This window comes from Gilbertella persicaria (assembly GCF_025201335.1).
Source record: "Gilbertella persicaria strain CBS 190.32 chromosome Unknown B0P05scaffold_3, whole genome shotgun sequence".
NCBI lineage: Eukaryota > Fungi > Mucoromycota > Mucoromycetes > Mucorales > Choanephoraceae > Gilbertella > Gilbertella persicaria.
This window is the reverse complement of record NW_026251964.1, coordinates 418,028-445,423: the sequence shown is the minus strand read 5'-3', so window position 1 is coordinate 445,423 and position 27,396 is coordinate 418,028. Positions and strand designations below refer to the sequence as shown.

The following is a 27,396-nucleotide window of genomic DNA, read 5'->3' as shown; positions in this document are numbered from 1 at the left end:
ATGCGCCCCTTATCAATTATGGTCATTGAGACACACCGCTTATTTATTGTCTCGCAATTATCTTAGATTTCAGACCAAAGATCAGCGAATTTGATTGACTATGTCGCGATTGAATGTTTACCTAGCCATGATTGGCTAAACCTATCAATTTGACGGTATCTAATTGGCCTGAAAAAGTGGCTTCAAATTGATTCCTAATTTTTTTTTTTCATATAAATATAATCTGATTTATTTTTTGCAAGCTTTTTTTTTCTTCTTTTTTGTTATACCTTTCTTTGGTTTTATATTACAGTTAACATGAGCGAAACTTTCCTCTTTACTTCTGAATCTGTCGGTGAAGGTCACCCTGGTAAGTTACACATGAATGTCTATCAAAACGAATTGTACTGACTGTACTCTTAGACAAGATCTGTGATCAAGTCTCTGATGCTATCTTGGATGCCTGTTTGGCTCAAGATCCCATGTCTAAGGTCGCTTGTGAAACTGCTGCCAAGACTGGTATGATCATGGTCTTTGGTGAAATTACCACCAAGGCTAACCTCGACTACCAAAAGATCATCCGTAACGCCATCAAGCAAATTGGTTACGATGACTCTGAAAAGGGTTTTGATTACAAGACCTGTAACGTCTTGGTTGCTATTGAACAACAATCCCCTGATATTTCTCAAGGTTTGGTTCAAAAGTCCTTCAACATTGAAGACATTGGTGCTGGTGACCAAGGTATCATGTTCGGTTATGCCACTGATGAAACTCCTGAAATGATGCCCTTGACTGCTGTCCTTTCTCACAAGCTCAACAAGCGTATGGCTGACCTCCGTCGTGACGGTACTCTCGGTTGGTTGCGTCCTGATTCCAAGACCCAAGTTACCATTGAATACAAGAACGAAAACGGTGCCATGGTCCCCCTTCGTGTTGACACCGTTGTCATCTCTGTCCAACACGCTGCTGAAATCGAAACCGAAGACCTCCGTAAGGCCTTGATGGAACACATCATCAAGCCTGTCATCCCTGAACACCTCTTGAAGGACACTGTCTACCACTTGCAACCTTCTGGTAAGTTCATCATTGGTGGTCCTCAAGGTGATGCCGGTTTGACTGGTCGTAAGATCATTGTTGATACCTATGGGTAAGTTAAAAAATTTTTCATTTGAAAAAATTTTCTGGGCGGTTGTTTAACCCTAAATCTTTTTTTGAATAGTGGTTGGGGTGCTCACGGTGGTGGTGCCTTCTCTGGTAAGGATTGGTCCAAGGTCGACCGTTCTGCCGCTTACACTGCTCGTTGGATCGCTAAGTCTTTGGTTCACGCTAAGCTTGCTCGTCGTGCTCTCGTCCAACTCTCTTATGCCATTGGTGTTGCTGAACCTCTCTCTATCTTCGTTGACACCTACGGTACCTCTGAAAAGTCCACTGCTGAATTGGTCAAGATCATCCGTGAAAACTTCGACCTCCGTCCCGGTGTTATTGTCAAAGATCTTGATCTCTTCAAGCCCATCTACCAAAAGACTGCTGCCTACGGTCACTTTGGTCGTGATGAATTCACCTGGGAACACCCCAGAGAACTCAAGTTCTAAGAAGCTCTATAACGTTTTCAACAAACTGCATTTCATATCCCTTGTTTCAATGCTATTTATCATGTCTTTTCATTAACTGTTAGATAATTTTCTTTTTTGTTTTTATATACATATTGTTTTTATTTTATATAATCGACATTCAACATTGTCGGAACCGACAGTCATCCCGGTTGCAGGATGGGTTTCCCTAATAAAAAATTTTTCTTCATTCAATACTTTTTGTCTATACACTTTATTGTAAAAAAAAAAAGAAAAAATTAAGCAGAGCATGAGATACATAAATAATCTTTATATTGTTACATTAGATTATAAGAAAGAGCAGAGAGTAGAAGGGGTAACAGATATGAACCAGTCTATGTAAAATATTGACACGGATACGAGGAAGTAGTTGAATACCACTATCTTGTCAATTACATAATTGCTTCAAATCATTGCATTCATACTACTACATGCTTGATAGACAATATGACCAACCAATACTAAGCTATGATTGATGCAGATAGTAACTACATCAAATGTCATTTTGCTAAATAAACAACCTAAGCTTTTATTCTACACGGTTTACAGTATTATGCTTTGGGAATCTTGTTCATGGATGGAAAGCATTTGATTCCAAAAATCATGAAAAGACATCCAGTATTTTTTCTGTTTAGCTGTATAACATTATTTATTTTTTTTATGAAAAATCAATTTTAACCAGTAAAAGAAAAATTGGTTCTCGGTCGTCCAATGCGTGTACCCTTTGTCTTTTTAGCTGGTGATGAACTATTGCTTGTATCTTCTTCTGTATTAAATGTATCTTCTCCTGCACTAAAGAGTCGATCCACATTGGATGGGCTCAGGGCTGGTGTAGATTCTTTTGAACCTTCCGCTGCCAATGCTTGCTTTCGGGATCGCTTTGTCGGCCTTGATTTCTTTTGTTGTTCCTCTTCTTCTGCTTTACGTTTCAGCTGTAATTGCAGTTTATCGTCCAATTCTAGAACATGTCAATAAGTTTGATCAGATAAAGCATGAATTTACCTTCATCATCCAAAAGAAGTGATACAATTTCTCTGGGTTTAAAGTCCACTTGTCTAAATTCTCCACCTGAAATGACCACCTTTTGAATCTCGTCCTTTTGTTTAGCTCTTTGAAGGATTCTTTCTTCAATGGTGCCCTTGGTAATCAAACGGTAGACAGTCACTTGTTTGGTTTGACCTAGACGATGTGCACGATCCATGGCTTGTTGATCCACAGTAGGGTTCCAATCACTATCATAAAAGATGACCGTATCGGCTGCTGTCAAATTGATACCTAAACCACCTGCACGAGTACTAAGCAAGAAGATAAAGATTTCAGGACGTGTTTGCCAATCTTGAACCATATCACGACGATCAGAGATCTTGGACGAACCATCAAGTCGAAGATAGCGGTATTGTTTATAACCAATGTACTCTTCAAACAAGTCGATCATACGTGTCATTTGGAAATAGACCAGGCAACGGTGACCCTCTGACTTGAGTCTTTCTAATAGTTTGTCCATGGTAGCTAATTTGCCAGAATCCAAAATCAAATCCTTCATGGCTTTACAAATAGGTGAGTACATTATGGATACATAACTAGTCGTTACTTACATGGAACCTTCATCCAAGAGAAACCATAGCCGTTGGATGGCACAGTCATGATACCTCTTTCTTGTTTTCGTACAACAACAGACAGGTTAGAGGCTTCTTCGGGCTTTGTCTTTGTCACATATTCTGGTGTGCCAAAAAGACATGATCTTGTGTTGATATCAAACATATAGTCTTGTTTTTCACGAATAAATGAGATATCATCACATATAATATCAACAGGAACGGCTTTCACCTAGTTGAAATGGTTATTTTTCGTACATTCTATACCAAACATGACTTACTGCTGGCATGTAACATTGTCCAAATAAGCGTATGGCTCGAACAAAAGTATCTGATATATGGGTGAGTTCATCTAAAGCAGAATCTGGTGTGATCAATAAAGGATCAATTAGCTGTGTAGCCTCTTTGATAAGGAACAAGCTAGATGTGTTTGATGAAGGATACATTCTTCTTCTGGACCGCTGATCTCTTTTAGCTAAATAGTCTATCCATTTCTCTACAAGTGTTGCTTTGAAAAGATAGCTGGCTTCAGAAGGTGAAGTGTCCACAAATCGCAAGAATGAAAATCCAGCATCTAGACAGTAATTAATAAACTAAGATACAATGCACAATTAAACATACTTGAGAATTCAGAATCATAAATATGGCTTGTATTCCATATGCTCAACATATTATCGACATATTTCGCCTTGAATCCAGCATTTGTATCTGGACTTACCACTTTGAGGAAACCACCATTTCTGTAGAACTTCTTGGGGATATGATATTTGATATGACTGGTTGCAGAATAAGGACAATAAAGTGATGTTTCTTTAGAAAGAGAGCCTGTCTCGCTGAAATGACAAAACGACAAAGGTGATTCGACATCAGCACGTTCAAATAGTTCAGGGTGATTACACACTTTTCTAAACTGCATAACCAAGTTCATCAAACTATCCATGTTTTCAATTTCACCTAATGAAGTTGCCTTTTCCAATAGTTCGGAAATCGAAATCTTTTCTTTCAGTCCTCGGTATAATGCCTTTTGTCTTGCTGTCAATTCACAATAGATCTCGACTTCAATCTTTTCACCCAGTTCATGCTGAACATTACGCTTGATACGGCGCAACATAAAAGGCTTCAAAATCATGTGTAGACGCCTCAACTGGTGTTGGTTCAATGAACCTCTATTTTCTGCGTGGCTTTCAATGTCCTTTGAAAACCATTCACTGAATTCTTCATGTGAATCAAACAAGGTTGGCATGATAAAGTGAAGCAAGGCCCATAATTCTTGCATACTGTTCTGAATAGGTGTACCCGTCAACAATAAGCGATTACGACAATGGAAACCAAGCAATTGTTTCCAACGAGCACTGGAAGAGCTCTTGATAGCCTGAGCTTCATCAAGAATCATGTATTGCCATTTCACACGCTGGAAATAAGTAACGTCTGTGAGAACAAGTTGATAACTGGTAATCACAATATGGAAGGGTGCATCTTTGCCATAGAGTTGCTTTCTGTTCCAGAATTGACGCAACACTTTTCTGTCCTTAGGGTTACCCCAGTAAGGAAGAGCTCTAAATTGAGGCACAAATTTAGCGAATTCTTGCTGCCAATTATGAAGTGTTGAAGCGGGTGCAATGACTAAGAATGGACCCCAAATATTATGTACTTCTGCCAAATAAGCTAAAAGAGAAATAGATTGAACAGTCTACACAAAAAGTTAGTGGCATGATACAGGGCTGTATATTGTCTTACCTTTCCGAGACCCATTTCATCTGCAAGAATACCATTGATACCTTGTTCATAAAGATTAGCAAGCCAATTGAGACCTTTGAGTTGATAACTCTTAAGTTGACACATAAGCATTGTAGGCTGTGTGACTTCAGGACCTGAGCCCATACTGGATGGTTCTTGAAAATTCATGTTGTCAAAGTCCATTTGATTGAGATTTACATCGTCACCAGCTGCCAAGCGTCTCTCACGAGCACCTTGATCAAACTCTCTTGTTTGTTCACGCTGCTTAGCTAAAGCATTCTGTGCACTTAATCTTGCCTTTTCTTTCAATATGGCTTCATCTTCTTCGTCAAAATCAACATCACCCACATGTGTAATACCAGCAGTATCGTCCAGTTCATCACCCACTGCAATAGGAGCCAAGGGTGTAGATAGACCAGAAGGAGCAGGCTGGGCAGTCTCATCGTCTTCTTCTGTATCCTGCTTGATCTTTCTGCCAATAAAGTGACTGTAAAGTTCTGTCTGCGTAATCAAAAAGTTGAGTTTACGTGCTTGTCTTTGAGCTTCTCTTCTTTCTTCCTCTTGCTTCAAACGATCCAATGCTTCTTTTTCTGCTTTCTTGCGTAATTCTCGTTCTTCCTTTTCATTCTTCTTCCAGAACAACAACATTTCCTTGTTGACACGCTTGGCTTTATTTTGCATATCACGATTAGCACGACCACCATTGGTAGCAGCACGACGCAGTTCTTTTTGACAGTATTGGGCCACTTTCTTGCAGTTACCAGATCGAGTTGCTTGAACTCGAGACAAGATACGGGTCATTCTAGGAATATCTTTACGTGCAATAGTCAACCAGATCTTACGACGTTCATCTTCTATCTTGCGTCCTGTTCTGTTATCCTGCAACTCAGTATCGGTGGATTCACCATCACTGAGCATATGACTAAGTTTAATGCGTTTGATTTGCTTTGATGATTTCTTTTTGTGACTACTAGGCTTAGGCATAGGTGTGCCATAGCGCTTCTCATACAGCTGCTCAAGGCGTTCTTTAATCCTAGTATGTCTTGAAGCTTCCTTCTTTTCGTGTTCTTCAAGGATGCGCTTTTTTCTTTTGTGTACTTCGACCATGAATTGAATCATTTCTTCACGATAAGTAAGCAATACTTCATCATCATCGTCTTCACCATCAGAAAATGCAAATTCTTCACGAGTACGTTGAGCCAGTGTCTTGACTGGCTGAGGTCTTTCTTCTGTATCACTCTGTTCACTAAAAGAATCACTCAATTCACTATGAGGGCGAATGATTTTATTCTATCAAAATGTGAGTTGCTATGGTGATCATCCATGATGGTTACCTTATTTTGAACAAAAGGTGCATCGTTCTCCATTTTGGGTGCTTTGCTTAATGGGATATCTTCAGTATCAGTATCGGAATCTGCCATTTGATATCGTTCTTCTTGATCTTTGTTAAGTAGGTTTTGAATACCTGGATTGCGTCGCTCAATAGGATCATAAGGATGGCTCAAAGGCTCAGTAATAGGAGAATAGACTGGATTTTCTGATGAAAGCAATTGAGATATTGACATAACAGGTGAAATGACTGCTTGGTTACGTCCCTATGATTTATTTTATGAGTTTTTTTTTTTCGACTGCGTATGAATATATATATATATATTTACCTGTTGTGGGGGAATAAGTGATTCAGGTGGCTATATAAAAAAAATGATGAACAGCATGTTTGTATAGGCAAATACATACAGGTGGATTTATATAACTACTATTACGAATTGGATCATACAAAGAAGGTGGTGGTGGAGGTGGATAAGTAGGTGGATACTCTCTATTGGGTGGTGAATATTGACGAGTCTAACTTTAGTTTAGTATTGTAGTTTTCTATTTGTTTTTTGTTACCTGTTCCCAAGAAGGAGGGGGAGGAGGATAAACTGTAGCGTAATTCTCATGAGGTACTTGTGGTGGATAAGAAGTATTAGGAGGAGGGGGAGGGGGATAAGCTCTGTTGGCTATGGATCCGGGGTTGTATCTGTTGTATTCCCATTCTTCCGAAGCAATACGTGGCAACGACACCTCATTGCTTTGTTCAGCTGGTCTATGCGTTGTTGATTGAGAAGGTTGATCAAACGCCATAGAAGATAAAAAGACTTTGGTATGAGATGAGAAAAAGAAAGAGAAAAAGAGAAAAGAACAAGCGCGCTTTTTTTTTTTTTTAGAGACCAGAATATTTTTGTGATGGAAGAAACTTATGAATCAACCTCCGAATAAAGGATATTGTATGCTTTAGTACGGATTTCTTATCTGCTTGAGAAAGCAAGTATCCATTTGAATTGAACTTTCTTTATACATATTAACAGAATGACTTGAATATATATATAAAGGAGAAAAGTATGTATTGCCAATTTTATCATTTGTTTCTTATTTGATACTCTCTATAATCTCAATTGATAAATTTATCTTAACATTTTGTATATAAAATTATTTTTCATTTCTCTTGAAGACGAATAAAATTAGGATATACGCAAAACAGATTAAGCTTCCATCATGTGTACCAAAGAACTTAGACATCCAAAAGACTGCCCAGCTTGCGTTTATTCACTCTGAGTGTCAATGATTTGAGATCCGTCAATGACTGAGATGCCATTCGTCGGACCATAATACTCAAAATCAAACACCGTATTAAAACATACCGTTTTGAAGCTGCACCCTCGAAAATAGGGTAACTCGGTTTGACAAATTAGACCAAGTTGTGGTACTTGCAATGTCTTTTCTTAAATATGTAAAACAGACTTGTCAAGACATGTTCCTAAGATATATTTGAATATCATGCTTATTTCATAAATGAAGCTTGACTCTTACAATATTCTGTTTTTTACATTAAATTTATCCGAGTATCTGTCTATACATTATCTGCTTTCTTTGTCCCTGTCTGCTCCGCCAGGACTACATATTATTGACTCAATCAATCATCTTGCTTGTTCAATTTAATACATATATTTGGCCTTAAAAAAACGTATATAAAAATCTCCCGCTGTACTGAATAGATTCTAAGCATAAGCAGGATGCTTTCAACTCGGCGTATATTGCTATCCTTGCTCTTTTATCTATGATCCACACACTCTCGGTCAATTTATGCTCTCTTTTTGTAGTATTTAAGAGCAGATTATGGCCAAGTTTGTCGTTTCTTTAATGTATCATTCTTCACAAAACATCCCAACTCATTGTTTCCCCTAAGATAAATGAATTCAGACAAAAGTAACGCCTTCCTGGAACAAGCAATGTGTCTGCTAAACTTTAAGTCCATGTGCTTTGACATGATGCAGGTAACCTACAAAATTTCAGGATGATATGACCTCTAACTCTTGCAAGACTTCGGATTGGAACTCATCCGTAAGTTTGAATTAATTTTGCATTGTCAAGTCTAAAACTTTGTCTTCATATTTGTCTATCTAATTTATTGGCCTATACTTTTTTAAGGTACATTCTCCTGAAATTGTAGGGTATAAAAAAGCCAGGACTACCTTAACGCACTGTATGTAATACATAAGAAAGGATGCAGATTCAATTCACCCTTCCCCAGTTACTATACATTAGGTAGTCTGCATTGCAAGTGACGAGAAAAGAATTGAAAGAAAACATGGTTGAAAATAAACTCAGGGGCTGATTAAAGGAGCATTCAGAACTTTTTTCTCTAATAATATATTGAAATTGTTGCCGCAACCTCCTTCCTTGACGCAAAGATATAGCTGAGAAGCCTTTTTGTCTTCACTCCCTATTGGATCTCCTTTTTTTCTGATCAGAAAAGTATATTTTTTTCTATGCAAGCTGCAATTACTTTACAAACCCTCTTTCTTCTTGCCTCAAGAAAAAAAAAGGGGATATTATACAGGCTGCATAAATGATGCCAAGATGTAAAATGACTTGGTTGTTTTGCCACTTTTCTGAATTATTCCACTGAAATCTTTGACGGTTATTCCGGGGAACCACAGAGAGCTTGCTAGTGTTTTTATGCATCTTTTTTTTATTTATTTATTTAAAAGAGAAAATGCATATTTGCCACAGTCAGTACATCGCATATAAGATATGATGCACATATTTTTTTTTCTTTGCTTGGCAGGACACTGCCGAATAGTTTATCTGTTGTGTTTTTTTATGTGCACTCCTTTGCAGAAGATCATTTCAACCCTTTTTTATATTTTCGCCCCCTTTGAATCAATATTGAAAAAAAGTCGAAAAAGTTAAGCAATGGTGGGCTTCTCCTCGTTTCAAGTTAGTCAAGCGCCCATATACCGCCGAATCCATTGTATCCAAGCGTGGTTCTTTCCCTACTGAATACAGATCCAATGTTCAAGCCAAAAAGTTGTGGAACATTCTTCAACACAACAAGGCCACCGGTCATACTTCTCATACATTTGGTGCTCTTGATCCTGTACAAGTCACTCAAATGGCCCCTCACCTTGACACTGTCTATGTTTCTGGATGGCAATGTTCTTCCACTGCTTCTACCTCTAACGAACCCGGACCTGATCTTGCTGACTATCCTATGGACACTGTTCCCAATAAGGTCGAACATTTGTTCTTTGCCCAACTCTTCCATGATCGTAAGCAACGCGAAGCTCGTCTTTCCATGACACCTGAAGAACGTGCAAAGACTCTCAAGATTGATTATATGAGACCTATCATTGCTGATGGTGATACTGGCCATGGTGGTATTACTGCTGTTATGAAGTTGACCAAGATGTTTGTTGAACGTGGTGCTGCTGGTATCCATGGTAAGTTGCATAAATTAGATGAGAGTTTTTTTTTTAATAATATGATGTAGTTGAGGATCAATCTCCTGCTACTAAAAAGTGTGGGCATATGGCTGGTAAGGTATTGGTGCCTATTTCTGAACATATCAACCGCCTCGTTGCTATTCGTGCTCAATACGATATCATGGGTGTTGACAACATTGTTGTCGCTCGTACCGATGCTGAAGCTGCCACTTTGATCTCTAGCAACATTGACCCTCGTGATCATGAATTTATTGTTGGTACAACAAATCCTAACGTAAAGCCCTTGGCTACTGTGATGCATGAAGCTGAATCCAAAGGTATTCAAGGAGCCGCTCTCCAAGCTATTGAGGATGACTGGATTTCCAAGGCTGGGTTAAAGCGTTACGGTACTGCTGTTGTCGAAGAACTCATTATTCAGGGTAATGGTCAATTGGCTGAGAAGTTCTTGTCAGACATTCGCTTCAAGTCTAACGATCAAGCTCGTGCTATTGCCAAAAATGAATACGGTATCAACATCTTCTGGGATTGGGATTCTTGTAGAGTTCGTGAAGGCATGTACCGCTACGAAGGTGGTACTGAAGCTGCTACTTCTCGTTCCATTGCTTTTTCACCTTATGCTGATATGCTTTGGATGGAAACAAAGAAACCCATTTTATCTCAAGCTGAACAATTTTCTAAGGGTGTCTTGAGTGCTTCGCCTGATTCATTATTGTGTTATAACTTGTCTCCTTCATTTAACTGGTAAGTTTTGCGACTAGTATGGGACAATAAGATCTGATTTCTTTTTTTTTCGTAGGGATTCTGCTGGATTAACCGATAATGATATGGGCTCCTTTATACAAAAATTGGGCAAATTAGGTTTTGTCTGGCAATTCATCACCCTTGGCGGTCTTCATGCTAATGCTCTTGCTACTGGTAAATAGTAAAATACAATACCATGACTTCATTTGCTTACTCATTCTATCATAGCCACATTTGCAAAGAGCTTTAAGGAAAGTGGTATGTATGGTTATGTATCTAATGTGCAACGAAAGGAAAGAGAACATGGAGTAGATGTTCTGCAACACCAGAAATGGTCGGGTGCCAACTATGTAGATGAATTAATGAAGGTGGTTACCGGTGGTATGAGTGCCACTGCCGCCATGGGCAAGGGTGTTACAGAAGACCAATTTAAATAATGATAGTAAATAAACTTGTTTTGTTGTAGATAGTCCTATTGTCTATAAAGTAGTGTATGCAGCCAAAAGCCTGACTGAAACTTTGAGAAATAAGATCAGAGTATATAATGACAAAAGTTTATTGACATCGAATGCTAAGATTCTTTTATATAAGCAGATACAAAGTTTTTTTTTTTTTTTTTTTTTTTTTTTTTTTTTTTTTTTTTTTTTTTTTTTAAATCTATCTAGGACCTCGATAATAAACCAGCTTGTAGGTAAAGCATATGTCTCTACAGGAAAATTAAAGTTGCAATTGTCTCATTTCCTTTCACTTTGTAACATTAAGCGGAATACTAGTATCTAACTAAACATTTCAACAGCTTATTTTTCTCTTCAAAAAAAAAAAAAAAAAAGAAGTCAGCTTTGACGATAAAATATGGACAAAGCCGGCACAACACAGGCTCAATATTAGGCCTATTTCATAGATAATAAAAAAAAAAAAAAAATGGAGCGAAATCAAGCATATTTGCTTCAAATGTAAAAGATTAAGGTAAGATATCGCCAGATTCTCTTTCAAAACAGACAGGAACTTTTCGCCTTTATTTGGCTACACATATCACAATGTGTGAAGAAAAAAAGATTGCGCGGTCGGGGAATCGAACCCCGGCCCTTCGCGTGGCAGGCGAAGATTATACCACTTAACCAACCGCGCGAGGTTAAGAACCGAGTAAGGTCGCGCGTGACAAACAGCCCCTTTTTATAAGAAAATTGGAGTTTAAAACCATCACCCTACATCCCGTACTCTCCCATATCAACACCTACTTTTGGAAAACATCCTTATCTTCAGTAAAAATAGATATAGTTTCTACACCAATCAATTAATTAGCTCAAACAAAAACACCTACTAAAACAAGAAAAAAGCACGTACAAAAAAAAAAAAAATTAATTCACCAAACAATGTCAGATACTCGCCCTGCGTCTATCCCTGACCTCTCAGCTCATGCTCGACAAATCATGCAGCAATTCTTCAAATACCATCACTTGGTAAACTGTGCCTCTTGTGCTGAACTTGGCACACTTGGCTACATTGCTAACAATGTATCGACACCTGCACTCCCTGTGTTTCAATGCGCAAAGTGCAAAAATCATACCTCTTTTTCAGCTGTTGAAAAGGAGATTCAACAAGCCATTGATGCCTCTACACGTGGTGCCACAGCATCAATCAGCAAAATCAACACCGCCTCTCACCAGGCCAAAAAGCGAAGCAGAGTCGCAAGTGATGCCAGCAATGGCTCACAAAAAGGCACACCTATTGCCACTCCAGTAAAGAGTGGTCAACTCATCAACAGAAACAGCAACAACAACAACAACAACAACAACAGCAACAACACCATTCACGGTGCAATTAACGACAAGGAAATTGCACTTTTAAAAGATATGCTCTTGTCTCTTCAGGACAAATTGTCTGAATTTGAAAGAGAAAACAAGATAATCAAGAACCAATTGCAGCTTTATGCAACAAAGAATGCTGAACTTGAACGTCAATTGTTGAGACAACAAAAACAACAGACAATCATCGAATTGCAACAACAACAACACCAACAACAAATTGACCAAGACGATCATGTCATGGTTGATGATGATGTCGAATTTCCTGCTCTCTCTGGTGCTACTCAGTCCAAGTACGCTCATCCATTCGATGTCAAGAAGCGTCTTGCTGAGCGCTCGGTAACACCCTTAAACTACAAAAAAATACTCATAGAAAAACAAAAAAACACACAAAAACCTACTAACAAAAAAATATCTCTACAGCTATCAGAGCTTTCACACCACCCACGACTGAACAACAAGGCTTTAGCTATGTCTACTATCCTTCAAAAGCCAGAATTAGTCGAAAAACTCAGCGCAACAACCTCAAAGCTTTGGGTGTAACCAACGGACGTGTATTGGATATCCACTATCCTGCACGTAACGTAGTTGCACTCTTAGTGCACAACGATTACCGTCAACAATTGATTGACACTCTCAAAAAATCAAAAGTCGAAGCACTGGAATCATATTCGCCATTGGACCCAACAATTTAGTTGATCCAATCTATAACAACAAATCCATTGCCGAAAAAACAAAAATTGCTGCTGAAAAGCACAACCAACGTCTTGTCCGTGCTCTGCCCTTCATTCGAGAGCATATCTCTAAAGCTGTGGCTTCGTTCTTTTTGAAAGAGCAATTAATTTCTGATGCTCAGCATCAATCCTTCTTGGATTCTTTTAAAACCACAAAACTACAAAAAAAGACTAACCCTTCTTCTTCCTTCTCCACACAGGTCAGCAACAGTAGTGACTCACAGCCTCTCAACAACAGCTCCATCACTACTACCATCACTACTACCACCACTCCTTCACCAACAACCACAACAACCAACATGGATGAAACGTTATAATGAGGAAACTCAGTATAGCGTGCATTAATGCCAATGGTAAACTCCGCGAGGAAGCCATTGATTCAGTCCTTTATTATTGTAAACACATCGATCTTTTATTTATCACAGAGACCTGGCTCCCTCCAGGAAAAATATACCCACAACATGGCATCAATACCATTTATACGGCAAAGCAGTTTCTAACTCTTACCGTCAACAAATGGGTATATCCTTGTTTATCAACCCTACTTCCAAGTTTAACAAAATTTATGTGGATTTACTACAATCCGAATACTATATGCTTTGTCACATTGACAACCTGAAAATATACTGTTTCTACTTACCACCTTTCCCTTCTTTAGATAACAATACAACTATGCAAATAATCAATTCCATTCCTTTAAGCAACAATACAATTCTATGCGGCGACTTCAATGCTAGAATGGGTAAGTACACTGGTGACCTTCGTTGGAATCCACGTGGATCAAAATTATCCAAGCACATACAAGACAACCACTGGTACAACTGGAATGTTAAATGCCAATATGGTATTCCAACCCGTATCAACTATCGCCAACAAAGCAATACTACTGACAACAGTATTGTTGATTATTTTATATCCACATCAGACTTTCAACAAGCTGATTTACAAATTAAAACCGACCTTGCGATCCTAGGATCTGATCACAAAATGCTGGTCTTTTCATTCTTATGGGATGACCTTTCATTTGCTGACGATCAACAGCCACAACAACGCAAAAAGTGGAAAGTGGTGCGCCTACAAGAACTCGATGTTCTTCAAGCGTATCGCCGTACACTCAAACAACAATTGCACCAAACACAACTGGAATCCAAGTTATCTGATTTCATCAACTATCTAATAGCTTCTTCAACAGAACTATTACAAGACCAATGTACAGATAACAGATCCACTCTTGAATATCTCACACAGCAATTTTATAATTGTCTGTATTATACCCTTGACAACATCTTGACCGAATCCGACTATCGTCCGAAAACTTGGCGATGGTTCTGGAACAAGTCTCTACAGACTGCATCAAACTATAGACAAGCCTGTTACTTTCGTTGGTGTCGTGCCTATGGCATCCAAAAAGGTCTCTGGTGGCGTAAGTATAAAGATGCAGATAAAAAATTAAAAGCAGCAGTAAAGCAAGCACGAGCCTCTGCATATCGCAAGTTCTGTGACGAGCTGGATGAAGATCCTACTGCGGCTATGCCCATTATAAAAAAAATCATAAACTCTAGACAAAAAAATAGCAACCGCTTCGGATCTATTGACGGTCCTCAGCATGCAGCAAACACTATGGCAAAGTACCTCGAAGGTATCTTTGATGGTAAATACATACCTCAGCCCAAAAACATTCCTTTGCACCTACAATCTCCTTCCTTTCCTTCACCCAACACCACTAATTCCGACTACAATTTCGACGACTGCCCTTTTATGCAAGATCAAATTGTAGATTCCATCAAAAAACTCGCCACTAAAAAAAGCCCAGGCAGCGATCATATTCTTTCAGAAATGGTCAAACCTGTGGCCGATATCATAGCTCAACCCCTTACACTCCTTTTCCGTGCCTGCTGGCTTCTTGGATTTACTCCCTTGCTTTGGCGCACTTCTCAAGTCGTCCCGATCTACAAAGGTAAAGGTGACCAACTTGATCCAGCCAATTTCAGGCCAATCAGCTTGACCTCCATTTTTCGAAAGATAATGGAGTATAGCATACAACAACAACTTTATGATGAAACAGACTTCATTGACATAGTCCAAGGAGGCTTCAAACCCTTCTTGAGTGCGATCGATCAAGCCGTTTGTTTAGATGAATTGATGCATCAATATACCCGACAACATCATAAATCACCTGTGATTTGTTTTCTTGACATTGCAAAGGCCTACGACACTGTAGATAGAGACATTGTTTGGGATGCCATGTACCCTCACTGCAATATTCGACTGTTAAATATTTTGAAAGATTTATTTAATCATGTCAATATCCAAGTCATCAATGGTAACCATCAATCATACTTCTTCACTCCTTTTACGGGCGTACTGCAGGGCAGTGTCCTCAGTCCCCATCTTTACTCTATCTATATCAATTCCCTTCCACAACTACTTCGTAATTCTATCCCTTCCTCCTCTATTCCGTTACAAAACATAAACTGCTTGTTGTTTGCTGATGATATCGCTCTGATTTCTGATACCGACAACATGACTAACCTTTTTGCAATAGCTGAACAACACTCTTTACAACTTGGCTACAGATGGTCACCGACTAAATGTGCCATTCTCACTCCTCCTACACCCCCACCTTCCTTTCCGACTTACCAGCTATACAACATCAACATACCTACCACCACCACCTTCAAATACCTCGGTATGCAATTCAACTACCTTGGGATGGATACGCAACTATTCATCACCTACAACAAAGAAAAAACAAAAAAAAGTATGCACAGGATGCATGACATTGGTACTCGTGCCAATGGTTTCTCCTTACCTCTCAGCATACAAATATATAAACAATTCATTCGACCACAGATTGAATACGGTTTGTGTGTCACCAACATCAACGCCACCAACATCGCTGCTCTTGAACGCATGCAGGATGATTGCCTTCGATTAATCGTCGGTGGTCACGCCACAGCATCAGTAAAAGCACTCCGGGTCATGGCCAACCTACCTTCTATGATGGAACGTTGGTATACCCTCAACACCAAATACAACCTTCGCTTGCAATGGCTCCCACCAGAGTCATTGATCAAACAAGTTCACTCCTCCACCACGCGCTATAGTCGCCTCAATATCATCCGCAACAAAAACCCTCTCCACAAAGAATTCATCAGTACTCCCACTGTAAATATAACTGAAAAAAAGAAACTAAAAAAAATCCTCTCCAAATATCGATCGAACGCCATCAGAAATTCCTCGGAAACAATGATAAAGGCTTGTAGATCTGATTTACAAATAGACCCCATCCTCACTCTCCCCATGACACGCAAGGAACGTAGGCGACTACTAAGGTGGCGAATGAACTGGTTGCCTGGTGGCCGGCCTCAATGCTATTGTGGCGGTGTGATGAGTCGAAACCATATATTGAACTGTCCTGCAATCCCAACACCCTATTGGGATCAAATACAACGTGGAACTGTCAACGACGTCAACCCAATCGACGCAATACTTAAACTATTGCCGTCTGAAAAACCAAAAACACCAACAAAAAAACAACAACAAATACAAAAGTGGCAGCCTCTATGGTCTGACCTACTCAATATCCTCTTTATTGTTGACCAAATATGTCACAAGTCGCAAGAACCCTTCCAAGACGAACCTAATCCAGGAGAGTCATTCTACAAGTGGCTTGCAGACTAACATAAAAACAAAAAGTACAAAAAAAAAAACAAAAAAAAAAAAAAAAAAAAAAGAAAAATCATATAACAGGGGAAAAAAATATATAAAAAAGAAAAAACCAAAAAAAATTTAAACCCCTCTTAAACATCTTCACACTCCTTTACAACAGTCACTTAATTCATGCAGACAATCAACAACTTTAATCAACATTTTCAAGACGAGTTCCCCAAAGCATAGCATTGTGTGTCCCCTCCTTGTAGCCATGTTCATTCAAAGCCGACGTATAGCTGAAAGCCCTGCTGTCTTTCCCCTATACTTCCACTCTTCTTCCGCCCTTTTTTACTGTCTATTTCTCCTCACATAATTTTTCATCTTTCATGATGTTTTTTAAATCTCTTTACTTCCAAATCCTGATATTTGTATTTTATTTTGCCCGCTCAATGGGATCGTTATACAGTATCATTAATATGTGAATATTAATAAAATTTAAATGTTAAGCCTTAACCAACCGCGCGGGCATGTGCTCTTTTTCCCTTTGGTTAAATCACTGCCTAAATATCTACGTCGCGCTTCTGGCACTAGTTCGATTCTGAGCAAGACCACGAGTTTTTTAATGCAAGTCGTTTGCTGGTTAATCCCGTGCTGTCGTAATACATCGAATCCGCTTGGGCCTGGGAAACCCACTTCAGTACCTCTGTCCAGTCAAATCCTCCACGCTTTTTCTTCTGCTTGCTCAAACTACTAACTACCTAAAATCTGCTATTTGTATCTTTATTGCCCGACTTATGGGATCGTCTTACAATAGTATTATTAGCTTGATATCTAATAAAAAAAAAATTAATATTAACCAACCGCGCGAGGTTAAGAACCGAGTAAGGTCGCGCGTAAAAAACAGCCCCTTTTTATAAGAAAATTGGAGTTTAAAACCAACACCCTACATCCCGTACTCTCCCATATCAACACCTACTTTTGGAAAACATCTTTATCTTCAGTAAAAATAGATATAGTTTCTACACCAATCAATTAATTAGCTCAAACAAAAACACCTACTAAAACAAGAAAAAAACAGCCTAAAAAACACATACACAAAAAAAAAAAAAAAAAAAATTAAATTAATTCACCAAACAATGTCAGATACTCGCCCTGCGTCTATCCCTGACCTCTCAGCTCATGCTCGACAAATCATGCAGCAATTCTTCAAATACCATCACTTGGTAAACTGTGCCTCTTGTGCTGAACTTGGCACACTTGGCTACATTGCTAACAATGTATCGACACCTGCACTCCCTGTGTTTCAATGCGCAAAGTGCAAAAATCATACCTCTTTTTCAGCTGTTGAAAAGGAGATTCAACAAGCCATTGATGCCTCTACACGTGGTGCCACAGCATCAATCAGCAAAATCAACACCGCCTCTCACCAGGCCAAAAAGCGAAGCAGAGTCGCAAGTGATGCCAGCAATGGCTCACAAAAAGGCACACCTATTGCCACTCCAGTAAAGAGTGGTCAACTCATCAACAGAAACAGCAACAACAACAACAACAACAACAGCAACAACACCATTCACGGTGCAATTAACGACAAGGAAATTGCACTTTTAAAAGATATGCTCTTGTCTCTTCAGGACAAATTGTCTGAATTTGAAAGAGAAAACAAGATAATCAAGAACCAATTGCAGCTTTATGCAACAAAGAATGCTGAACTTGAACGTCAATTGTTGAGACAACAAAAACAACAGACAATCATCGAATTGCAACAACAACAACACCAACAACAAATTGACCAAGACGATCATGTCATGGTTGATGATGATGTCGAATTTCCTGCTCTCTCTGGTGCTACTCAGTCCAAGTACGCTCATCCATTCGATGTCAAGAAGCGTCTTGCTGAGCGCTCGGTAACACCCTTAAACTACAAAAAAATACTCATAGAAAAACAAAAAAACACACAAAAACCTACTAACAAAAAAAATATCTCTACAGCTATCAGAGCTTTCACACCACCCACGACTGAACAACAAGGCTTTAGCTATGTCTACTATCCTTCAAAAGCCAGAATTAGTCGAAAAACTCAGCGCAACAACCTCAAAGCTTTGGGTGTAACCAACGGACGTGTATTGGATATCCACTATCCTGCACGTAACGTAGTTGCACTCTTAGTGCACAACGATTACCGTCAACAATTGATTGACACTCTCAAAAAATCAAAAGTCGAAGCACTGGAATCATATTCGCCATTGGACCCCAACAATTTAGTTGATCCAATCTATAACAACAAATCCATTGCCGAAAAAACAAAAATTGCTGCTGAAAAGCACAACCAACGTCTTGTCCGTGCTCTGCCCTTCATTCGAGAGCATATCTCTAAAGCTGTGGCTTCGTTCTTTTTGAAAGAGCAATTAATTTCTGATGCTCAGCATCAATCCTTCTTGGATTCTTTTAAAACCACAAAACTACAAAAAAAGACTAACCCTTCTTCTTCCTTCTCCACACAGGTCAGCAACAGTAGTGACTCACAGCCTCTCAACAACAGCTCCATCACTACTACCATCACTACTACCACCACTCCTTCACCAACAACCACAACAACCAACATGGATGAAACGTTATAATGAGGAAACTCAGTATAGCGTGCATTAATGCCAATGGTAAACTCCGCGAGGAAGCCATTGATTCAGTCCTTTATTATTGTAAACACATCGATCTTTTATTTATCACAGAGACCTGGCTCCCTCCAGGAAAAAATATACCCACAACATGGCATCAATACCATTTATACGGCAAAGCAGTTTCTAACTCTTACCGTCAACAAATGGGTATATCCTTGTTTATCAACCCTACTTCCAAGTTTAACAGAATTTATGTGGATTTACTACAATCCGAATACTATATGCTCTGTCACATTGACAACCTGAAAATATACTGTTTCTACTTACCACTGTTGTGATATAAGAGAGAAGATAAAAACAAAGAAGTCGATTAGAACTTGTATAGGTTTATTATCCCAAAAAAAAAAATATATCTCTTTTCTAGCTCTTCATTCTCTAGGTATTTATACATGAAGAGATGTCGAAGTAATAGTAGGGTTCATGCAAATGACTGAGTCTCTATTATCATAGACTACTTTAAATTAATTAAATAATATAAATTATGGACTTCGGTTATACGTCTTGATCTATTAAAAGATACTTTGTCTTATTCAGTACAAGAGGTTCTTTTATGTCTATTTCTGATGTAAATTGATTATGATATATTTTTAGTATGTAAATGAAGACTTATTTAATGTCAGATCATCATATGCATATAGATTCTATATGTTCACAACATAAGGAAAGAGAAATGAGCCTGTGGTAGAGAAAAGTGTAAGAGTGTCATGAACCAAGCAAGCCTAGTTAGCCTTAGCACGCTTGTCTCAGTGTTCCAACCCTTAGTTCCAAGCATCAAGTTACCAGCATCTAGTTACCAGCATCTATGGCGTAGTTTTAAGGTAACAATGCCAAGACAAACAATGCCACTTTCCCATGTACAAATGACTCAGTCCTCAGGTCATGAGGTAGAACGTAACGCCAAGCCTCGTCATGTTATGACTTAGCCCCTTCCTCACCTATATTCCATGTTACCTCAATATTAGTATAAATAGTCTAATTATTTTGTCGTTGAGTTACTTCGTCAGTTATATTATCAACTTATAGTATAATAAATATCTCTATATTCTCTAGCCAATTGATAAGCTTATCTTGCCTATAAAGTATTCTGCGGTCTGTCTTGTTCCTGACATTATAACTGACCAAACAAATTGAATACTAAAATCGTCGGTTTGTGTATTCTTCTGCCTGTATAGTCAAAACTTTGAAATCGGATAACTCCATGAATTCTCAACGTACTCAACCGATTGTTTCATTTTCTTGCGTCCATAAAAGCCACAATCACTGTCAAACTAAAAAACAAATTTTTTGTGCAACATTACCTAAAAGAAAATCGTATATTACACAAGTATTTGAGCCGCTATTTCTATTTTGGAAAGTTTGTGTAGCCTGTCTGTCTGTCTCTCTGTCTGTCTCTGTCTATCTGCCCAACTTTTCGCACCCTACTTGTATTTTTATCTACCTATCTGCTTAAAAAATATTTTTCGCTACAGTGTCAAGCCCTATGGAACAAATTACTGCCAAGATTCACGCCCTTAAGGAAGCTTTACCTCAGCAACTAGAAAATTTAAACCACTGTCTGTCTTTGCTCAAAACAGATTTGGATAATCTCCAGAATCTTGTTAATACCAATAATGAAGATTTGAACGAGCGTGTGACCACGAACGCACAAAACGTTTTAGTTGAACTCCAAGAACGTATTGCCCAATTCGGTCTGGAAATACACGACTATTTAAACACCAACGTTATTTTTTCGTAAGGAAGACACCAGTAACAACGCTCCTTTGCCTGCACTAAAAATGCGTAATCCACCTATTTTCACTGGCAAAAATAGTGATTTTGACACTTTCTTCTCTCAGTTTGCTCTGATCTTTGCTTCTGACCCTGCTCGTTTTGTGTCGGATGAAGCTAAAATACTTTACGCAATCAATAATCTGGGGGTAATGCTTTTCTTTACATTCAACCTTACCTCGGACAATTGGATCAACCTGTCAACGAAAGAAGTACTGTATAGACAAGCTACCATTATTTCAGACATACCATGATCACTGCTTCCGGAGATCCAAACCCCGAAAAGACCGCTGTTGACAAAATACGTGCATTGAAACAAACTGGTTCTTGTGCCACCTACTCTGCTGCTTTTCGTGCTCTGGCCATCAAAACAAATTGGGATGATTGTGCTTTGATGTCCCAATATTTTTTGAATTTGAAGCCATTTATCAAGGACGAGCTCGCTAAAAGAGACAAAATTACCGAATTAAACAACCTCATGGATGTTTGTACTGAAATCGACAATTGTTTGTACCAGTGACTCAAAGAGAAGCAATTTGGATACCAAGAACAACACGATCAATCAGTCAATCTACCTCGTCAATCGGGTACTAAGCAATTCAAATGGTCAAAATCATGCTACTCCTGTGATGTTTGGGTTGTAAAATGAAAATAGATTAGAATAAAAAGAAAACAAAGAAATACAGTGAGACTGTTCAGTACTTCTTTATTACAAAATAAATTGATTATTCCCTAGAACATATCTTTTCCAGGTTGTCTTTTATACTACCTGATTTATTGACTAATTATGATTACTGATTATTGATTACTTAACACCTTGACAGCTGGTGCCTGGGAATTGATTATATAAATTCTCCTTTAATTCTCCTTGTTACCTAAAAGGTACAATTATGGTTTCCTTATTTGTAAATATCCATATTATCCCAGTTATCGTTATTTACTGTCATTATACAGTGCTTACTTTATATTTATAATGTATAGTGCTATAAGTGATTATTCATCTATAAGATGAAAGGCTATCTATTATATTTTGTATTGAAAGTGCTCAGATCACCACATAGATGAAGCGAGCATAAGATCTATTACAGCACTGTATCTGTATTCTGGTCACTTAGCCATGAATATCTGTACGTGGCAATAAAGTCTGATATTTACTTGTAATATGTATATAGATTCTGTATGTTCACAACACCCTTCACCACTTCTGTTTCCTTTGTCCCACCAAGTATGCCGTCTGGTCGTATGTTTTACCGCAATATATTAATTCAAACATCCATGCTCCTTCGGTCCAACTCCTACGCCAAGTCCTCCTCTTCCGGGTTATTGTTCTTCGTGTCTCTCTCCTCCGTTTCCGTTCCTTAAGTACCTTCCAGATCTTTGCATGCACTGCTCTAGCCATTTGGCAAGCTCACTGGCATTCTATTTTTTTTTTCCGATACTCAATTCCTCTCTCAAGCTATCAACAATGCGGTCTTTCGCTTAGCAAATAAGCTACATGATGAATCCCGCCTTGATTTTGAGCCATAAATCCCCTTTGTTGTGAGACGAAGAGAGAGTAGATATTCAATAAGAGAAAAGGTAAGAACACAGAGAAAGTCCGTTAGAACTTGTATAGGTTTTTATTTCTCCAAGAAAATGTTATCTTTCAATTGCTATAAAATGTCGAGGTACTTATACTTTTTCTTCTCGGTCAAAATATTGTTTTGGGGTTAGCTTCTTGACTACGGATTGATTTGTTAGATCAGGAGTAATTAAGAGAAATGCCTTTAGAGGAAGTTGTCAGCTCAGCCAATAGTACATGATCTGACCTGAACTTGAATAAACTATTACATATTTGTCAAATGCCAATGCCAATGTATTTGTCAGCTCTAACTGTCACTTTATGAGGGCCGTTAATAATAACAAAGTCACTAGGTTCATAATCTCTGACTATGAGGATGATGTAGTACTTCTAGTAGAATGAGTGAATGTCAGTGACTATAGATCCATTGCAATTGCCATAGATGTGATCTGGTTTTTTGCCATGATCATCATTTATTGATCTATGCATATGAATTCATATATGTTCTCTGCTCTCCTTTCTGGTCCCTCCCTCTTCATCCATGATGTCAACTCCGTTTCAAGTATTAAACAATCTCTCTCAAACTCTCAATTTTTTCCAATTCTTGTACCGCACGTTTCTCTCTTTCCCTTAGTCTAGTTCATATAATATCACAGTCTTTTCTTCTCCTCATTTGACATTTAAAGGACTTTAAATAAAATTGGAGCAAGACTCGCTTACAAAAAAAAATTTTTTTGGTCATTTTTCACAAGTCGCTTTTTTTGTTCCAAATCAACTCCAAATGCACCCTAAATGTTAATAAGCATAGTCTGTAGGTATCTTGAGCATTTGTGCGTGCATAAACAGGCTTTGTATTTCCTGTATGTGGTTATTCAGCCTTGTGCATTCTCGGCTTTTTTGACCAATATAATCTCATTATTGGCTCATGAAGATCTGCATACTTTCTCAAGTCAAAATGGATATGTGTTTTCAAGAGACACTATGTCCTTTATATAGTTTAACTATAAAAAAAAAAGAGACCATTCTATGAAGCGGATAAAGTGTTTCCCTCTTGTTCATAGATAAAAGACTTGTAGAAACAGGAGTCCCTTATTATGAACCATCACATTGTATTTATTTATTTGTGAATTATGGAATACATCTTATATCTTGGCTGTAAAGTACAGCTCTATCTATTATGCTACAAATACAGCTCTTCGACGCAAGATTTGTATGCTGAAGGCACGCGATAGAAATCATGCCGTGTTTCCAGAACAAAATGCCCTTTCTTTTTAGGTGGTACCATTCTGACGTACTTTATATATATATATTTTTTTTTAATCGGGAACATATTTCTTGTCTCCTTTGTTTCGCTACTGAACATGAGTCAAGAAACCAGCTACATAAACCACATGTCGTATCATACACCGAATAAAGGCACATCCTTTCACTATGAAAACACAACACCGCAACAAAAGTATTCATCCCCGAACAAACCATCCACACAACGTCGTTATGCTACACTTGAGGAAAGTGAAGCGGTGATTCCTGTGTTTACGACACCTACCAACATGTATCTTTGGCACGAACTAAACCCTCAACCGAGATATACGAGCTCAACTCAACGCCCTACATATTCGCCTCAAAAGAACTATCCTAATCCACCTAAACATTATTCTACTTCGGCATCGTTTGATCCTCTTGTGGATAAGAAACGCTCATCTGCACCATCTTCATAGTAGGTTTAACATACATGTATCATAATATACTAAGAAAATAAAAACAATCGCTAGTGGATCCAGCTCCTATGAAAAAACAAGAGGAGAGGTAAGATAGACATGTTCTCAACTAGACAAAGAAAGACTCAATTGTCATTCATAGTCTACTTCATCTCAATATCATGCAAGTCCTCATCTTGGTTCTCAAGATGCAGTAAGTCAACACTTATCAGTTTCGATGATGCTTATAAGCTGTATATAGTCTTCCAGTCCAAGAACATCCAACACAAATACATCTACCACCGCAGATATGCTTTTAGCTCAGTTAGTCGATATGGGATTCTCACTTGAGAATGCCAAAGTAGCCGTAGCAGCCACAGGAGGCAACAACTTACAAGATGCACTTGACATTTTAATCCAAAACACACAAACAGCATCACCCAAGAAAGCACCTGCTGAACCCAAAGACGCGCCTCTTTCTTCTGATGATGATGAAGACTTGGAGAAAGAAAGAGAACAAGAAGCCTTATGGAAGCAACAACAAGAAGAACGTCGAAAAGAATATCTGGATCAACTCAAACGAAACAAACCTACGCCACCTACGCCCAAACAATCAGATCCTGTTACCTCGTTTGCTGAAAAGGAACGTAAACAAGGCAATTATCTGTTCAACAAAAACCGATTTGAAGAAGCAGAAGCAGCCTATAGTTTAGCCATTGGATCTTTACCAACAGGACATGGTGATTTAGTCTTGCTCTCTAATAATCGAGCTGCTGCTCGGTTAAAGCAAAGTAAATATCATGATTGCTTAGCTGATTGTGCTGTCGCTATTGACCTTGCACGTAAACATATCAAGTCAGGAACACCCCAAACCACACTCATGACAGAGGCATCAACTACCATGAAAGCACAATTGACAAAGGCCTTGCATCGTAAAGCATGTGCTCTTGAAGGATTATGTCTATTTGAAGCAGCTATTCAGTTTTATGAAGAATATGTACGACTGGAAGGATCCCGTAGTACACAAGTCAGCCAGGGTATTATGCGATGCCAACAAGCTATTTTAGAACAAAAGAAAAACAAAAAAGCCAATCAACCTAGTTGGAAACCAGCCAACAATAATGCAAGTGCATTTCCTGACATTGATTTCAATATGTTTATCCCAAAGACATCACAGCCTACACAAGCCGAGTTGGATGAAATCAATAGCAGTAAGGCAGTACAAGAAATGCGTGAAAGGGAGAAGAAGAAAGAAGCCGAAGATGCTGAGAAAGCAGAAAAGCAAGATAAAGTCAATGCACAAATTGCAATGTGGAAGACAGGCAAAGAAAATAACTTGAGAGCTCTTTTGAGTTCTTTGGAATCCATCTTATGGTCTGGTGTTCAATGGAAGAGTGTCATGATGAGTGAATTAGTGGAGCCTAAAAAGTGCAAAATCACTTATATGAAGGCCATTGCTAAAGTGCATCCAGATAAAGTAAGCAGTATTGTTTCTGTATTAAAACTCATCTTTTTTTTTAAAAAAAGCTTGCTTCTAATGCTACTGTGGAACAACGTCTGTTGGCAAATGGTATCTTTACTACCTTAAATCAAGCCTGGGATGTTTTTAGGAATGAGAATCACTTTTAGAGTATACCATTTATTTAAATTAAACAAGCTTTTTGTCTTTTTTTTTCTATTTTTATTTTGTTATGTCTAATCTAGCCCTCCATCTTGCTGATTTTTCTAATCCGGAATTTGATGCCAAGCAATGGATCAACACGGTTCTTAAACCAAAGCATGATGACATGCAATCCAAAGATGATGATGACACAAAAAACACAACATTGTTAGTAACACGACTTCAATTAGAAAGTGAATCCACTTCGCAAGCATTTGACCAACTCTCTACTCAAGTTATTAAATCTATGCCACGTATCCTTTATGAACTCAAGACTATTTCGGACAATGCAAAAGCAACACAGATCCATATAGAAAAAGTCAAGAAAGAGTTACATTTGATTGAAGGCAATACAGACATAGCTTTAGAAAAGTTGCGTCGACCTCATATAGCCAAAACACGCATGGAAGAGTGTCGCTCTATCTTGTTGGAAAAGTTTAACCATATAGAGAAATTGAGACAAGAACAAGACAGAATAAAACAACAGGAAGAGGAAAAGAAAGCAGCAGCAGAAGCAGCAGAAGCAGCAGAAGCAAAAGCCCTGGCAGAAAAAGAAAAGAAACGACAACTAGAGGTGGAGGAACAAAGACTTCGAGAACAAGAAGAAGAAGAGGAAAAGAAAAGAAAAGAGGAAGAGGAAGAAAAAAAGAAAAAAGAAGAAGAAAAAGACATGTTACCAGAAATGGATGAGGCATTAGAATATGGTCATGTACAATTACCTCCTTTAAGGCAACCTGCAGCTAGGCAGCAAACATTTCAACAAATCCAAAATCAGGTGCCTGAGCAGAATGATGGATATTTACAACACATTTCAGGTTCAGTTTCTCCTCAAGTAAGCAATGTATTCAAGAGAATAGGTGTACCTGTAAGTTTTATTGGCTGTTTACTGTCACTCACTGTTGTTCATAGCTTGATAAATTCTGGCAATAAAATTGCATTGATTCAATAATAATATCGTTTTTACACTTCAAATTCAGATGATGCTAGTTTTTTTCTGGACGAATCAAAATTAATTTCTAGATGCTCTTCTTACCTATTTTGAACGAAATAAAAATGGAAATTAGACAGAAAAAGAATTAGCTTTTTGGGTGAATGAGAATTTACATTTAGACATTTATCTGTAAAGGGAAATCAATTGTTAGAGAAGCAATATCAAAATGACTGGTTATTGTGGTGTTTTGGGACGTTTTAAATAAAAAGATTAAATATAGAAATTATAAAAAAATAAAGAGACGTGTAGGAAGTACTTTGAGACCGTTTATAAATGTTTATTGAGGTAAAAGTTCGAGAGAGATTTTTTATATTCTAGGCTTATATATGATTTGGATTATGTCCTTAGATGTAACTTGAGATAGGACTTGATGAGCTGAAGGTTATATTAGATGGAATAAGAGTATTGGCTTTTCCAATAAAAT

The 27,396-nt window shown here is 38.2% G+C and overlaps 8 protein-coding genes and 1 non-coding gene across 9 annotated transcripts; 6 read left to right on the top strand and 3 right to left on the bottom strand.

Annotated features, from left to right (window-relative positions):
• Window positions 1–253: 253 nt before the first annotated feature.
• On the top strand, window positions 254–1,784 carry B0P05DRAFT_524262 (S-adenosylmethionine synthase). The gene is made up of 3 exons (XM_051576180.1): window positions 254–349; window positions 403–1,126; window positions 1,199–1,784. Exons 1-3 carry the CDS (start codon window positions 298–300, stop codon window positions 1,569–1,571), a joined length of 1,149 nt encoding a protein of 382 aa, XP_051439099.1. The 5' UTR covers window positions 254–297; the 3' UTR covers window positions 1,572–1,784.
• A 308-nt stretch (window positions 1,785–2,092) lies between these two features.
• On the bottom strand, window positions 2,093–7,104 carry B0P05DRAFT_524260 (SNF2 family N-terminal domain-containing protein). Its single transcript, XM_051576179.1, has 9 exons — window positions 6,812–7,104; window positions 6,659–6,766; window positions 6,580–6,609; window positions 6,256–6,516; window positions 4,922–6,211; window positions 3,806–4,874; window positions 3,466–3,758; window positions 3,185–3,416; window positions 2,093–3,134 (listed from the first exon to the last, which is right to left on the bottom strand). The coding sequence occupies exons 1-9, from the start codon at window positions 7,043–7,045 to the stop codon at window positions 2,548–2,550; spliced, it is 4,104 nt and encodes a 1,367-aa protein (XP_051439098.1). The 5' UTR covers window positions 7,046–7,104; the 3' UTR covers window positions 2,093–2,547.
• A 1,125-nt stretch (window positions 7,105–8,229) lies between these two features.
• B0P05DRAFT_633910 (isocitrate lyase) lies at window positions 8,230–11,019 on the top strand (the record flags this gene model as incomplete). Its single annotated transcript, XM_051583530.1, has 6 exons — window positions 8,230–8,235; window positions 8,282–8,302; window positions 9,183–9,684; window positions 9,735–10,428; window positions 10,484–10,602; window positions 10,657–11,019. The coding sequence occupies 6 exons, from the start codon at window positions 8,230–8,232 to the stop codon at window positions 10,863–10,865; spliced, it is 1,551 nt and encodes a 516-aa protein (XP_051439097.1). The 3' UTR covers window positions 10,866–11,019.
• Window positions 11,020–11,485: 466 nt separating this feature from the next.
• On the bottom strand, window positions 11,486–11,556 carry B0P05DRAFT_t11. Its single transcript has one exon. It is a non-coding gene; the product is annotated as a tRNA-Gly (tRNA).
• Window positions 11,557–12,196: 640 nt separating this feature from the next.
• On the top strand, window positions 12,197–13,080 carry B0P05DRAFT_618553 (uncharacterized protein; the record flags this gene model as incomplete). Its single annotated transcript, XM_051583421.1, has 2 exons — window positions 12,197–12,243; window positions 12,664–13,080. Coding segments are annotated over 2 exons (312 nt in total), but the record flags the coding sequence as incomplete, so codon positions are not given.
• A 5,058-nt stretch (window positions 13,081–18,138) lies between these two features.
• B0P05DRAFT_524244 (uncharacterized protein) lies at window positions 18,139–18,663 on the bottom strand. Its single transcript, XM_051576178.1, has one exon. The coding sequence runs from the start codon at window positions 18,487–18,489 to the stop codon at window positions 18,226–18,228; it is 264 nt and encodes an 87-aa protein (XP_051439095.1). The 5' UTR covers window positions 18,490–18,663; the 3' UTR covers window positions 18,139–18,225.
• Window positions 18,610–19,035, top strand: B0P05DRAFT_450037 (uncharacterized protein; the record flags this gene model as incomplete). The annotated part of the gene is made up of 1 exon (XM_051573872.1): window positions 18,610–19,035. A coding segment is annotated over one exon (426 nt), but the record flags the coding sequence as incomplete, so codon positions are not given.
• Window positions 19,036–23,918: 4,883 nt separating this feature from the next.
• B0P05DRAFT_524234 (uncharacterized protein) lies at window positions 23,919–25,981 on the top strand. Its single transcript, XM_051576177.1, has 4 exons — window positions 23,919–24,341; window positions 24,397–24,430; window positions 24,485–24,535; window positions 24,584–25,981. The coding sequence occupies exons 1-4, from the start codon at window positions 23,986–23,988 to the stop codon at window positions 25,907–25,909; spliced, it is 1,767 nt and encodes a 588-aa protein (XP_051439093.1). The 5' UTR covers window positions 23,919–23,985; the 3' UTR covers window positions 25,910–25,981.
• On the top strand, window positions 25,982–27,068 carry B0P05DRAFT_524232 (Golgi complex component 7-domain-containing protein). The gene is made up of 2 exons (XM_051576176.1): window positions 25,982–26,846; window positions 26,891–27,068. Exons 1-2 carry the CDS (start codon window positions 26,013–26,015, stop codon window positions 26,909–26,911), a joined length of 855 nt encoding a protein of 284 aa, XP_051439092.1. The 5' UTR covers window positions 25,982–26,012; the 3' UTR covers window positions 26,912–27,068.
• The last annotated feature ends 328 nt before the right edge of the window (window positions 27,069–27,396 follow it).